The sequence below is a fragment of the Anabas testudineus genome, chromosome 13 (genome assembly GCF_900324465.2).
Source record: "Anabas testudineus chromosome 13, fAnaTes1.2, whole genome shotgun sequence".
Taxonomy (NCBI): Eukaryota; Metazoa; Chordata; class Actinopteri; order Anabantiformes; family Anabantidae; genus Anabas; species Anabas testudineus.
Genome location: NC_046622.1, coordinates 14,197,778 through 14,212,726, shown reverse-complemented (window position 1 = coordinate 14,212,726; position 14,949 = coordinate 14,197,778). Strand labels below are relative to the sequence as shown.

Below are 14,949 nucleotides of genomic sequence, written 5' to 3'. Positions count from 1 at the left end.
GCACATGTAGCCTGCACTAGTAAATAGCTGTCGTAGTACAGCAGGCCAAAGGTCATGGCTATGTAATCCAACTAGCAGAACAGACTGACTGAAAGGCACACTCATCAAATGTGACCTCCAGAATTTGAAGGCTGTAAATGTTAACAGTGCCAAGGAAACGTGTTGAACAAACTGTGAGTTTTTTTCATCTGCTTGGATCCTCAGCTGTGCTGTTCAGTGGTGGAAGACTTACTCAAAACCATTTACTTAGATAACAAAAACCACAGATTCACAATACACAAGGAAAAGCCTTTGGTGAAAATGTGTGATTGATCTATGATATATCACCTCTGATTATGAGTACGTAAAATGAACACCGAAGCACACATGCAAGTTCTGTACTTGCCTAAAAAAGCACTATACTGCAATTTTAGTTAAATATGTATATAAGAGTTCACTTACGAAATAGACTGTAAAAGTATTTTAATATACTAGTTAAGTAAATATACCTTTTACTTGAGTTATTGTACTTAGTTACTTACAACTCTATTGTTAATACTGATGCAACAACATATAGGCAGCACTTAATTATTGTAGTTTTAACTACCCAATAAACAGTATACTATTTACCAGTCACAAGATAAACTATAGGTTGTGAGTTGATTAAGAGGAAAAAAAAGAGAGAAAAAAAGTTCAACACGTGTTTAGATACGTTTTTATCTCCTTTTTTTCTTGGATTTTAATGTGAAAGTTTGAATATTTATAGTTGTTTAAATAAAATGTTTTGAGAAATATAGAAATGGAATCACACTTTAGTGGAACTGCTATAACAAATACAATACACAATCGGTTTATCTTAAATTTTAATACTTTTATCTGTGTATATGTCAGCCATAATACTTTTTCCACTCCATTTTAAGCTTAATAAGAATAATTTATAAAAATAATAAGCACTGTTATATAGAAAAAGCTATGCAAGGTCATTTGCAAAAACAAAATGGATGTACTGCTTACATGTTAATGCAATAACACGATGCAATGCAATGCAAACTTTTCAGGTTTTTGTTCGTTTTGTACATCATTGCGAAATTAGCGAAATTCCAAGTAGAAGACTCATTTATTGTTGCTTTCCTCCTCACTGTAAGTACGTTTGTCAATGTTGGTTCATAATAACGTCTTCACAGATGCTAGTGTGTCTGTAAAATAGTATATTTTCTATATAGATGGTTTTATTCAGGAATAAGGAGAGTAATTTTCCTTTTTAACGCAAAGATAAAAACACAGAGTCATTGTACAGCATAAATTACATTTTAGTGATGACTGATTTTCCATCACACACATTTTTTATTGCGATCACTGACAGTTGACTGATAATACTACTACTGTGAAAAATATTGATGATGAGAGCAATAGTGTTAACATGAGCTTGCATTTGAAGAGAAGCATGTGAGACACCATTTTGCAGGCTTTTCTGTTTTTTTAATTCATCATAGACTCTTTAGTTTCTGATTCCGGGTTTTGAATTTCTGGCGAACCACAGCAACAGTGGTGAAGAAGTTCCCCATAAAGAGAATAAGGAAGCAGAGACCACACATCAATACCTGGAAACACATGGAACATAGAAAACAAAGCATGAGTAAGCATAAAAGTTTCAGTGAATTCTTTCTTGATCTTGATGGAGGGGATCAGGTGTGGATGTAGTCAGAAGTAGTGCAAGTGAGGTTCAAACTAAATGAGTCTGTAATGTTTTACATACACAAGGAAAATATTATAAATGAAACTCACTAAATACTGTACATAGACCACATTATAATGTAATGCTAGGCCACCAGTGATGTCCAAATATGAACACACAGTTGTATGTGTTGATGGTGTAAAGATAAGAGACAGGGACAGGGTAAACTTGTAACATCTGGTGACTGACCTGCCATTCTTTCAAGTCTGACACCTGAGCCATCCTGAAGAGAGTGATGCCATTGAACAGCTGCCAGAACTATAAGGACAAAACATTATCTGAATGGATATAAAAAAACACATCACACCAGCCAATGCAAAAACAGAGACATGCTGAATTTATTTGACATCACCAAAAACACTTCGTCACGTTGGTCCTAAATATGTAGTATAGTATTAGCCAAAGAATGACATCAGCATTTTGTATCAGCTTGTTTGGTTGACCAGACTAAACAATGACAAAGCACTTTTTTCAGTGGAAACTAAGCAGTTTGCGAGAAATTAGTCAAGTTCCTCTGAACATTATCTTTATCTGTCACATTAGAGGCGTCACAGTTGGAACTCACATGACCAAAAAACAGGAAGGGCAAAAGAAACGTCAGCCCTTTCCACATCCAGGACTGAAATCCCTCTAAAAAACAAAAAGCAGAAGAATTTTTTTATCAGTTTAGAAGTTTTTTGTTATTTTTTTTACTCCCACATCTGCTTATTACAGGACTGAGAATGAGAAAGACCAGACATGACGGATTCTGTCATGACTGGCTGAAAGCATCTGCGTCCTTGGAGTTTTGTATCTCACCCACGGTCAGATCCATGTTGTGTCTTTCTCCCAGGGCTCGTAGTCTATACAGACATCCACTCTGATAATAGCACTGCAGACACTGAACAAAACCTGCACGTTTCACATAAAAGACATCAGTCTTTGGTTTGATTAGGAAAAGGGAATCATGAAGTTTTGCATGTGTGTTGACCTTACTTTGGTACAAGCAGTATGCAAGGAACTGGTTTCTGAATGTCTTGTACAGGTTCCCATCTGGCCTTTGGTGTGAACGGCAGAAAATGCATCATTACAAAAATGTATATACACTTATAATGTATAATAAAAATGAATATATCAGGAAGACAATAGGTGACAATGAGAAATACAAGCAAGTATAATATGAATTTGAAGTTTAACTATGGTAAAATAGTTTCATGGCTTCTTTGTGTGTTGTTCAGTGTTTTTATTGTCCTCTACTCACCACGTCAACATTACACCAGACAAAAAGGCTGAGATGTAGTGATGAAAGACCCACCAGCCTTTGATTCTGTGATGTCAGAAACATTTTATTATCTTTTAACACTTGTTAAATGTGTTGTTAAAGGACATGCTTAAGAAAATACAGTTACTTTGACATAAATACACTAAAATGAAAAAAGATGATGCTACAATAACAAATGTGTTTATAAAATAGTGAGAGGAAAAATCATTGGCAGTACACTATACAATATATCCTTCCTCAAATTATGATGTAAGAGTAATAATGAAAGAAAAGCTACTGACCGGGAGCCATTGGTGATGAGGATACTTTCTCTGATGGTTAATGTACAATAGTACCACACCAGCAGGAAGTTGACCACTGCATCAATAGCTCTATAATCAGGGGCATAAGGCAGGTGCAGGATTTAGTCACATTCACACTATATAATGCACATGTGACGAACTACAGTATGCAGCACATGTTGTGTGATGTACCTGTAGTTGACAAAGAAATAGCATATGAAGGACAACAGCAGCAAGACGATGGTGGTGTACAGCTTGAACCTCTCATATTCATCTTTATAGGCGAATCTGACAGGGATGTGTCAACTTCAGTACTCAATATACAGTACACAGATTAATGTGAAACAGTGCTGAATGAAAATGGTTGTTTAACTGAATAAATGTTGCCATACATATAAACAGTGGACATTAATATAACTGGTAATGACAGCCATGCCTTACTTTGACTGCTTGCTGAACAGAGTGACATTCACATTTCCAAGAACCAAGCTGAGATATAACCTGAAATAAGAAACAATCACTGTAAGTAAAGTTATAAGGGAATGTATCCATTGTCATGTATTTCATTCACATCTAATATTTTCAATAAAAAGTAGTTGTTACCCATTTTTCTTCGGAAGAAATGCTTCCATTTCAAAGAAAGCATTTGGTCGAGTCTTGATTTTCTCTTTTATTCGATCCAGGTTTTTAGCATCTTCTTCTGATGGGCTTTTGCTGTGTCTGATGGATAAGAACACGTCATTGACACAGTTTTCTATATTTACAGCATGTGTTGAGGGTTCACTATCAGTTCGCCATTCTTTCTCACTGTCATTGTTGGTGTGCATCTCACATCTCATGTACTGCAGCCATGTGTGTGTGTGTGTGTGTGTGTGTGTGTGGACACTTACTGTTTCACCAGGTGGGATATCTCCTTCAGTTTTTTTTGCTGACGGGAAATGGAGGTAGAGCAGTTGCTTTGTAGTTTGGAAATTTCATCCAGTTTCTCTAAGTACTTTCTGTGTGTCTCCTGGATGACATAAAAACATTGGAACACTAATATCATTCACCTTTTATTTTACCAGGAAAATCTCATTAAGATTAAAAACCTGTGCCCTGAACCGAATAGCCAACTGAACGTGTGGATAACAAAGGTCATTTCAGTTCTTTAAACCTTTTCTTGACTATTGTACCTAATCTGGAGCACAGCCAGGATATATGACATGCAATCCTTTTTTCACGTTTATTTGCTCTATATTTAAAAAAACTGCTTACCATGTGATTTGAGTAAACACAGCAAGTAGTATGAGAGCATGACTTTTATAACAGCTCTACTGTCAGCTGATTTTTGTAAATTTCTTACCTGAAGCTGTTGAAATTCCTCCTCTAGACATTTCCACTCCTCCAGAACATCTGTTAAATCATGAGACATTTTGTGAGCACTTTCTTTCTCTTAATTTCACACTGACAGCAAACTCAGAGCCACTATCAAGTAATTGCATAAAGCACTGTGTTAAAGAATTGCTCTTCAGGGTGTGTATCACATCTGTGTGGACGGTTTATTGCCTAAAGTGAACTTTGACTGGTACAAATATGATATGAAGATTTTGACTTGGACATTGCTCTGGTTATCACATAGCTGAATTATCATTCACAGAGTTAGATGATAGGTTATTACTAGTGATCCATATTTTTTACCTTTGCCATCCTTCACCTAGTTCCCTGTTAGCCAGATCACATGTTGCTTGTATGCACATTTTAACTCTCAGCCTGTTTGCCATTGACACAGCTGCATTTTAGCGACATCTGGTGGACTACATCAGTTACCATCTCACTTTACAATAGAAAGACGCCGTCCCCTTTAGACTAAGCTTGTAAAATGTAAAAATACATTTGCTGGCCTGCACTCTGTCCTCAAATCAAATGTTAAAATATAAACTAGTCTAACTTTAGCGAAATTATGCATAATGATAGTACCTAGGCTGTACATATTTAGTTTAAGCTAAATTGAAGTTGCACTAAGAATAACTATACTTTAAATTTGCAGGTTACCATATGTGGTGGAACAAGTACTCATTTACTTTTCTTAAGTACCTAAGTAAAAGTAGCACGGTCTGTGAAAATACTTCAAAGCTCAACTTATCCAGAAATTCAAGTATTAACATCAAAATAGACCTAAAATAAAAAGTAGAAGCACTCATTTAGGAGCACCAGTCGAAAGTAACTTAAAGCCAATATACGTTTAAAATACCTAAAATATCTAAGGTAGCCTAATGGATCTGCAGAATCGTCTCCCTGAATGAAATGTGGTATTTTTGGAATATTATTACTTACTACTTACTTTCTACTACCGATGTGCATGGTGTGTAATGCGTATTTTACTTATTGGCCTGATAAATAAATTTGATCTATCATTTGTACAAATTATCAAAGCCTGTGCATCTCTAGATTTTTTTTTTTTTTCCAGTTGGATACAGTTCCAACAATTATGTGTCATGGTGTGTCTATTTCCTGCTTTTATTCTGAAATATCCGGACGGAAGTACCATTGTTGTGGCTGTTGGTGTCATAGGTGAGCGTTTGTGGTGGCGCATGCGCAAACAGCTGACAGCAGCCGGTTGTGTCCAGAGACAGCTGTGCAGCGGAGCTCAGTGGAGCTGTGGCAGAGAGGCCACTTCATCACATTATCTTCACTTCTCACATACCTTACTTTATCTGCAGGGTCCCGGGCGCGAATTAAGTCAGACTGGAACTTCATCGGTTAGCCAAGGCCAAAAAACAACGAAGATCAAGCTGTTAAACATTTTGATGACCAAGGTAAGAGTTCATGTTGTGGGCTCGAACCAAGCTCAGCTAACGTTAGCCTCATTTAGCTAGTTCGACGTGATTTTCTGTTGCACTAAATGTCTTGTTAGGGAGAAAAGGTGTCCTTAATGTTTTCTGAAATATTGTCTAAATATAAATTGTCTCTACATCTCGCATCTCAAAATGTTCCACAGTGAATGAATGAATAGACACAGTAACTTGCAGGTAATTGTTGTCACCCATTCCTGGTGCATCAGGGTTGTGCAAAAGTATTCAGTATTTGTTGAAAATATAAATATAAAATATAAAATCTACATACTGTAGCCTCAGTGTGCATCCTATGTCGCTCATGGAGCTTATTGATGATTTATTTAGTGCAAAGGTACTTGATTGTACATACTATTTACTACAACTCTTTCATAATTGGGGAAATATTAATGCTAAACATTTGCTGTGAATGGGTTTTCACATGCAAAGATGATATGAATGATTGCATTTATCCATTGTTATCTTTGTCCCTAACTGAAATTAGAAATAAGGATTGTGGCAGAGTTTAAGTGGTCAGTTGATTAAACTGAAATAAATGAATCAATTAATAATTGCTTCATTGTTACGTCATTTTCTTGAGCAAAAATGCTGTTTGAATTTGTCAAAATGGACATGATGGGGATTTTTACTATTTTCTGACGTATCTGCCAAAAGATCGGTAAAGCTGGTAAAATCATTAATAACGTTTTACTCAGTAATTAATCAATATGAAAAGACTTGAGCATAATTAGCAGCTCTCAGTGTTCCTGCAAGTTTTTTTTTCTTTTACTTCAGTTCAGCATTTCACATGCATAGAGATACATAGATATAGTTAACAGGGTTGTGTTTTATTTCTTCCTTTTTGCAGCAGAAGACTGATAGAACATGTGTGCTGCTGTATATGTCTTGTCAACGATAACGGGCTACGTGCTCACCTCTGCCCTGCTGTTGAAATGTCCAACTCTTTTGCACCGGAGAAAGCGAGAGACCTTCATCAGCAAACATATTTCCCATCGTGGAGGTAAAACAGTTGTCACGTATTTTGATTTCAGTATATATCGGTGTTAATTATTTTCTTTCTTAAAGCTCATGATAGGTCATCACCGTGCTCACTGATTTGGAATTCATTTGTTAATAGTTAACATACACCTTTTGGCCCTTTTTGATGTTAATGGCTTCAATTTAATATCGTTTTTACCATAATTATCATACATGGACAGTTTTGACCTAATTCAGACAATGAATATGTGGTAAGTGATAATGTGAAATTGTGTTATTTTGAAGTCTGAATGTGAGCTAATTGCTTGTTCAGTGTTTAGCTACTTTACCTACTAACCTACCTCTGGTTAGGATGTAAAATAATGTATTTTATATGGTTTTGGTTTTTACTCTGCTTTTGTCAGGCAACATAATAATTAGCTATCTGAAAAGAATGCAGGATAACAGCATAGCAATAAAGACAGCACAGGACTCTCAGTATATCCCTAGCGTCTCTGTTTAGCCTTTCATGCAGAGAGGCCAACGTTCCAGTTGTCTCATGTAGGTCAAATAAGAAGAAAACACTGCACCAACTTAGTGTCTACTCTTTGTATTACAGGGGCAGGTGAAAACCTGGAAAACACCATGGCAGCTTTCAAACAGTGAGTGATAACCATAGTCACATTGAAAAAGCTGTTGTGTGCGTGAAATATCACTGGTGCTTGAACATATGATTGTGGGCAGTGTTTGTCATCTGAGTGCAGTAGTGTGACCATGGTCTGTTTTTTTTGTCTGTCTGCTTACCTACACTTTAACATACAGACAGCAATGCCTTGGATCATTAATTATGTCAAAGCCGTAAATGATCAACAGCTATTATTTGTATATATTGATTTATCATCGTAGAGTGGAATGAGATGCTGTTCAATTAAATGTGTCTGTACTCTGCCTCTTAGTTTCACTGTTGGTTAATAGACCTCAGTGACAACAGTTGTGAGATTAGCCATAAAAGTTAATTATGTCTCCCAGATGTAGAAATATATTCAGTGTATGTACTTTACTTTGGTTTATTTCATGCAGCGCTGTGGAGCTCGGCACCGACATGCTGGAGTTGGACTGCCACATGACAAAAGACGAGCAGGTAGTGGTGTCACACGATGCCAACTTGAGAAGGTCTTCGGGCATTGATGGCAAAATCTGCAACATGTCTTATTCTGTGAGTGTCAGCTCTGTAATATCTCCCACTTTCAAATATTTTGTTATTCATTTTACATTTGCAGCTGCTAAAAGGAAAATATTTGTCATAATTTGTCAAATCCAACTATTATCAAAAACATGGAATTATTATATATGTATATTTTTTTAGTCTGTATTAACATTTAGAGAGAGAGAGAGATCGTTGTCTAGACGTCACCTGATTAATCTTAATCAGGTGACGTCCAGACAAAGTCTCCTGATTATGTCACATGATGAACTTTTGCCTGATTTAAAAATAAACCTCAAAGTGGACAAATTTTTTGCTTATTGAGAATTTTCTATTTTCTGCTGGTTTCCCTAGAAACCCTTACACAGTTAACCTCCAGTATGTGTGACCTATAATTATAGAGATGATTAGGCTTACAGTTTGAGTAATATATGGGCTTTTAAAACACAGAAGAAAAGATCCCTTCATATCTGACGTGTTATTGCTGGGGCCCCGTCTCTTTTATCCAGGTTGTCACTAACGTGAACGCCCGCAGTCATCATCACTCAGTCACTCAGTCACTCATCACGCCACCTTTGGACCTGTCATGCACTTACTTGACTCTAGGCCATAAATCATGTTTGTTAACCAATGACTGCTGTGTGCTCTTTGCAGGAGCTTCCTCCATACCTCGGCAAGCTAGGTGTGACCTTTCAGAGGGGTGAGCATTACATACACATGACTGATATTCATGAGTTTACAAATGTTTAGAGAGTCAACTCAGGAACCTTGTTATTTGGTGTGCACATCAGTTTCCAGCTGTGTGTGTGATGTATGTTTAGAGCAAATACACAAGTGCTGTGTTTTTGTGTTTAGATTTAAAGATTGCCACCAGTAAAATGTTCACCTCAACTGCAACAGAATTTACAATTATATAGAATTCACACATTCTAGTGAGTGTATTTATTTGACAGACACAAGAAGAAATATAGAAGCTGTTTACACAGTTGACATGATAGGTGCACATGGGCTGACACGCTCCAGTGTCAGTTCAGCCAGTTCAGTTGACTGTGTTTGTGTAACTTGTCCTTGTCTGTACAGAGTGTTTCTGTGAAGGAGGAGAGGACAAACGCATCCCTCTCCTCAGGGACGTTTTTGAAGCTTTTCCCAATACCCCTGTCAACATTGACATCAAGATCAACAACGATACTCTTATTAAGAAGGTGTGTGTGTGTGTGTGTGTGTGTGTGTGTGTGTGTGTACAAGTATCACAAATGGATAGCAACAAGCAGTAGTACCAGAGTTTCCTGTTCTTGTTTCACGCCTGAATACCATTTATCTTATGGAGCTTCTGTAATAATGTAATGTAATAATCTTTAATCCTTTCAGGTCTCTGAGCTGGTCATCAAGTATGACAGGGAGCACCTGACTGTGTGGGGCAACGCTAGCAACCAGATTGTCAAGAAGTGTTACAAAGAGGTATTTTTATGTGAGATTTATTTTTAGATATTTCTTAATTTATTTGTTTAATCACTAACGACTGAGTCTGTAACAGTGTTGGATGTGTAGTTCACATTGGTGACAAAAAATAAATAAATCATCTGGTTTTAAAGGGTGACTTAATTGATTTTCAGCTTGCTTCCTAGGCAGTGGGGAACCATTAATACCATTGCATTTTAAACACAGACTAAACCATAGGAGGCCAGTCAAAAATTGGTCAAGTGTCATACTATGTTCATAAAATTACATATATGGAGATATTTAAACATTCAACATAGCTTTTATCTTTTTATTAATGTTTTCTTTCTCAAAATCAGGTATAAAAAATATTGAGTCCTTGTGAAAGTACATACTCACATCATTACAAAACAAAAATTAATAATTAATCACCATAAAATAAACACTTGTGCTTTGTATTTTTGTGCAGAACCCTCGTATTCCAGTTTTGTTCAGCTTTCCCAGAGTGTTGCAACTTTTAGGCCTCTTCTACACCGGCCTTCTGCCTTTTGTTCCCCTCAAGGAGCAGTTCCTGGAGATCCCCATGCCCTCCATTATCACCAAGTAAGTCTACACATGGAAATGACTTCTCAAGTACTCCAGCTTTCTCCCACAATCTAAAGACATGCGGTTAGTTAGTTAACTGGTCACTCTAAATTGCCCATAGATGTGAATGAGATTGTGAATGTTAATGTCTTTCTCTACATTTGAGTTCTGTGATAAACTGGTGACTGGTCTAGGTTGTGCCCTGCCTCTCACCCAATGAGAGCTCGGTTAGGCTCCAGCCCTTCTGTGACCCTTAAGACAAAAAGTGGTTTGGATAATGAATGCATTTTAAAAAAGTATGAATGGATTACAGTGAGCCCCTGGAGCAGAACCTCTGTTTGGGAAGTCAGGAAACCTCAAAAGGGAGCACAGACACAAAGATACAAAGACAAAAAAATACCAAACACAGACAAAAAAGAGAAACTAAACCACCACAAAGAGGTGTGTCTGTGACTCTTGTGTAAGACGGGTGGGGGGAGACATTTACATACACTCCCTCTACAGTTCCACAGTAGTTTATCAGGAAGATACGGCAGAAACTCTACATTCCACCTGAGGAGATCAGTATCAGCACATATACAAGTACATATGAAAGCAGTTGGTCAGAGGTTCAGGGCTGTTTTACTGAAGTAGAATTGAATACAAGCCTATTTCAAAACAGTTCCCATATGAGCAAGTATAAGTAGATCATAAGACTAAACTATAATTCAGCTCCAAGAATAAACACCACATGTTCAGGTTACAGCGCTGAACAAGGTGCTACAGGCAGCTGTGAGTCTGGAAAACAAAAGACTGAACATGGCTCTGTAAAATCCTCAAGAGGTTAAATTGACATTGGCATTACCATGTTTTACTCTCACTATCAGCTTTGGAAAGAAAAGCACGGTCAGCAAGGTCACATGTCAGACACATCATGACATCAAGCGCCTGACAAACCTCGAACAGGGATGTTCCCAGGAGACTGAGGTTCTTTAACTAAAAACACAACTGTATCAGACAACTTCACATACTGAGGGAGACCAGGGGATGTGTTGAAAGAATGGAAAAAAAATTCAATGAGTAGATTTTGTGCTAAGCAGTGTTGAGATGTGTAGAATATTATTTTCCTCCTAATTGTGTCTCAATAAGAATATTGTAGTGAATCTTTAAAAGTTAGATATTTCATTATGCTTTCCTTTCTGTCTCTGTTAACTGGACCAGGATGTTGTTTGAACGATGATCTCAGTCGCTAATTAATCCGTTACAATAAACATTTGCACCCCTCGTGTTAGTGGATCATAAGGATCAAGGTCATAGAGCAGATTATGTTTTGCTGAACATTCATTAAGGATTAGGATCCTTGATTACACTTATTTTACAGCTTCTACAGTATTAATTGTGTACTAATAACATTACTACCTAATACATAACACTCTGAGATTGTTTCTGTGCAGAAATGTGTCAGCAGTCTGTTGTGTTCTGTCCAGCTGTGGTTGATCTCTGGACATTTTGCACTTCGAACATTCAGTGCTGCAAAAACTAAAAGAGCGCTGATTAATTATTTGAAAAATTTCCTACCAATCTTCAAATTTGAGAATATTTCGTGACTTGTGACTGTTTTGAGCACGTGTGGCTTTCTAAAATAATTTTGATTTGTTTTGCAGACTAAGAGATCCAAACAAATTAACTAGGACTCAGCGATTCATCGCCTGGCTGGCAGACACGTAAGTCACTCCTTTCTTGACTATATAAAAACCCTCTATCCTCTTTAAATTAAAATTTTAGAGCAGCTAAATCTAATTTGGCAGTTTTCATTGACTTTGATTGTATTTTCTGTTTATTTGTGATTTCTGGTTAGTGTTTATCTCTGTTGAACATGTTTGCGTTTTAGTGTTGGTGATAATTGGAATTTGGACATTTGGAAGAATTCTTCATTACAAATTAATACATGTGATCATACACAACCTGTTACGTAACCAACATTTTCTGTATTTTTGCAATACCTGCACTGTCTCCCCACTCATATGTATTTATTTTTTTCTTGCAGCTTGCTGATGAGGAAAGCTTTGTTTGACCATCTAACTGCCCGGGGAATACAGGTAAAACCACCAGTGACTAGTGGCCTTTCGTCCATTAAATCAATGCATTATAGTATTATTATAGTACAGAGCAAACCTGTTTGCTTACACTCCCTGGCTGTTTTATACAACAGTGTATCCAGTGTTGACATGTACATAGTTTTGGAGCCACTAGGTGGATTTAGAGAATTGTGTCGAGGTTAAGTCCCTTCACCTGTGTTATCTTTCCCTTCCTTCCATGAAAGAAAATATCAATACTGAGCCTGTCTGCACGCAGAGAGCTGTTTGTTGTAGTTGCAGTGTTATTCTGTAGTTAAGGGCTGTGACTGGGAAATGTCCAAGGTTCCTACAAAAATAGGCCAGAGTGGTCTCAAACACTGCTATTAAGAGTACAAAAGCATTCTTAATCCTAGTGTTAGTGTGCTGTATGCCTGTTAACTGTTCAAGTGTTGCATCTGGTTTCAGGTGTACATTTGGGTGCTGAACGACGAGGAGGACTTCCAGAGGGCATTTGACTTGGGAGCTACTGGAGTTATGACAGATTTTCCCACTAAGCTTAAGGACTTCATGGATAGGAATAGCATTTCTAATCCCCAATGACCTGCCAAAATCTACCTCGTCGGCCTCCCTCCAACCCCTCCAACCCCACCACCCCTCACCCGTCCCAACCCCCATCCTAACAGACCCACCTTCACTGCATGCATTCCAGCAGAGCCACTCTCACTTTTTGCTTTACAGTGAATAGGGATCTGCTGCATCCTGCACTGGTCTTGAGGAAAGTTGTTCTACTGGTAACACAACCTTCGGTGTGTTCAATCACATAAAATCTTTTAAAGATGACATACTGTACCTGTTATATATTGCTATTACCTAGAGATATGTTTTCTGCAGGTTCTGTGGCCCCTTGCTGCACACATAGACACCTGCGCGCACACGCACAACATTATGAGATTTTTATTTGTATTACAGAGCTATTTATCAACACGCAATTTTTAAAAAATGGGACAAAATGGCCATTGAAATATAGTGCTTGTACATCTTATCAGTCTTGTATATCAGTAGATTCATGACCATTGACTTAAAAATATTTAACTTTCACTTCATTAAAGACTTTGTCTTAGATTTTTTTAAAGCCTTCAAGTAAATGACAGTTTGCCATATTAATGGTTCATAGTTGAAGTGTTGCCCTGGTGAAAATGCCAGAAATAATGCTAGTTTGCCAGCTGCTTTATGACATTTAGAGGCCTATTTTGAGCATTTTGGCCATGCAATAATCTAATCAATTGAGACATATTTTTATATGTGCGGGGTGCAACGTAAAAAAAAGAGGTACACAAGGCAGGAAGTGCTCCTACCTACATATTTACCATGAGTTTAAGCACAGGCATATTTTCTTGTGGGCTACACAATAAAGACTAAACAGTTTTTATGTGTTTTTTTTTAAACAATGTGTTGTATGTCGCATAGCTGTGTCAAATGTTTATATGTAGTTGATTAGTCTTTGGATTTTTTTAATAAAATGAAATGACACTGGTGCAGATCATCCATAAATTAACCCCATAGATAAAATTAAGGAACTTATTACTATTACTTTAATTATTACTATTTTTTTCACCTGTGTTAAAGTGATTGTAATCAACGCTGAATATTTTGGAACATTTTAAATGTGTGGGCTTTAAAGCACAATTTGAAGCCATGATGCATTTTGCTGTTATTTGAAACCAAAATGTATTAAGTACAGCAGTTGTGAGTGTTGCAGTTTGAATGTGGACACATTATTAAGATGATCCTACCGCTGACATTGTCTAATCCACACTTGTGACTGCACAGGAGCAGTGATGAATGTAGAACTGGTAGAATGTACTGTATATTGTTTGTTCCTATTCTGTTTAATTGTGTTTGTTGTAGTTGAAATATAAGACTTGTGCATCCAAAATCTTTATTGTTTGACAAAAGAAATGCCTGTGATCTACCAATCATGTTACAAATATTACTTTGATGAATATACTGTTCTATATTATACTATACTGTATATTTTGATTACATGAACTGTGCTGTTCTGAGTATACTTTTATGTTTGCATGCTGAATGAACATCTGTTAAACTGTTGTGTTTGAATAGTTTAACATACCCAGATTAGTGTCTGGGCCCTGTCTCTTTGGCTCCCAAATATTTTTTTTAACAATAGAAATTCTAATTATTGTTATATAAGAGTTGTGTGTGTGTGTGTGTATAGTAAAAATATGCTGATATTGACCACTTTGGACAACAACTTGCCATTTTCTGTGGATACATGTTTAGTAATCCCCTGCAGACTAACAGGAGGTGGCGCTGTAGACTGGGTGGATTAAAGAAGTTTTAAGTTTTACCTGTAGCTCAAAAGTTATTGATGCTTATGATCTGTTACATGAAAAAGATCGACAAATAAATTTTTTAGACTCCTTTAACGAACCACTAAGGTGCTCCAAGCTTTACTGCAAACTACCATCACCCAAAAATACTTCCTGGATAGGACAGTAAATATGAGAGTCCAGTGAGATGATTGGTTACTCGTAATTACTGTCAACCAATAAGCGAGGTGTTGCTGTGGTTTACGGCGTTGCTGATTGGCCGACGCAGCTG

At 37.0% G+C, this 14,949-nt stretch overlaps 2 protein-coding genes across 3 annotated transcripts; one reads left to right on the top strand and one right to left on the bottom strand.

Moving 5' to 3' along the window:
* Nucleotides 1–1,445: 1,445 nt before the first annotated feature.
* LOC113173849 (transmembrane protein 120A-like) lies at nt 1,446–4,667 on the bottom strand. Its single transcript, XM_026377446.1, has 12 exons — nt 4,599–4,667; nt 4,147–4,265; nt 3,860–3,976; nt 3,698–3,757; nt 3,449–3,544; nt 3,257–3,346; nt 2,955–3,020; nt 2,690–2,751; nt 2,513–2,605; nt 2,280–2,344; nt 1,904–1,972; nt 1,446–1,580 (listed from the first exon to the last, which is right to left on the bottom strand). The coding sequence occupies exons 1-12, from the start codon at nt 4,665–4,667 to the stop codon at nt 1,467–1,469; spliced, it is 1,020 nt and encodes a 339-aa protein (XP_026233231.1). The 3' UTR covers nt 1,446–1,466.
* A 1,184-nt stretch (nt 4,668–5,851) lies between these two features.
* On the top strand, nt 5,852–14,695 carry gdpd1 (glycerophosphodiester phosphodiesterase domain containing 1). Of its 2 annotated transcripts, none has more exons than XM_026341492.1 (11): nt 5,852–6,051; nt 6,938–7,087; nt 7,664–7,706; nt 8,125–8,260; nt 8,903–8,948; nt 9,329–9,450; nt 9,617–9,706; nt 10,155–10,288; nt 11,914–11,973; nt 12,297–12,348; nt 12,793–14,695. In XM_026341492.1, the coding sequence occupies exons 2-11, from the start codon at nt 6,952–6,954 to the stop codon at nt 12,925–12,927; spliced, it is 954 nt and encodes a 317-aa protein (XP_026197277.1). In that variant the 5' UTR covers nt 5,852–6,051; nt 6,938–6,951; the 3' UTR covers nt 12,928–14,695. The 2 variants fall into 2 exon arrangements, with proteins under 2 accessions (XP_026197277.1, XP_026197269.1); XM_026341484.1 differs by having other exon boundaries at nt 6,935–7,087.
* Nucleotides 14,696–14,949: the final 254 nt, after the last annotated feature.

Coding starts and splice junctions, on each gene's coding strand:
- LOC113173849 (XM_026377446.1), bottom strand. CDS start 4,667: ATGTCTCATGATTTAACAGATGTTCTGGAGGAGTGGAAATGTCTAGAG. Junction 3,977..4,146: donor ATATCCCACCTGGTGAAACA/GTAAGTGTCCAC, acceptor CTTATCCATCAG/ACACAGCAAAAGCCCATCAG. Junction 1,973..2,279: donor CCTTCCTGTTTTTTGGTCAT/GTGAGTTCCAAC, acceptor TTGTCCTTATAG/TTCTGGCAGCTGTTCAATGG.
- gdpd1 (XM_026341492.1), top strand. CDS start 6,952: ATGTGTGCTGCTGTATATGTCTTGTCAACGATAACGGGCTACGTGCTC. Junction 9,707..10,154: donor TCAAGAAGTGTTACAAAGAG/GTATTTTTATGT, acceptor ATTTTTGTGCAG/AACCCTCGTATTCCAGTTTT. Junction 10,289..11,913: donor ATGCCCTCCATTATCACCAA/GTAAGTCTACAC, acceptor TTTGTTTTGCAG/ACTAAGAGATCCAAACAAAT.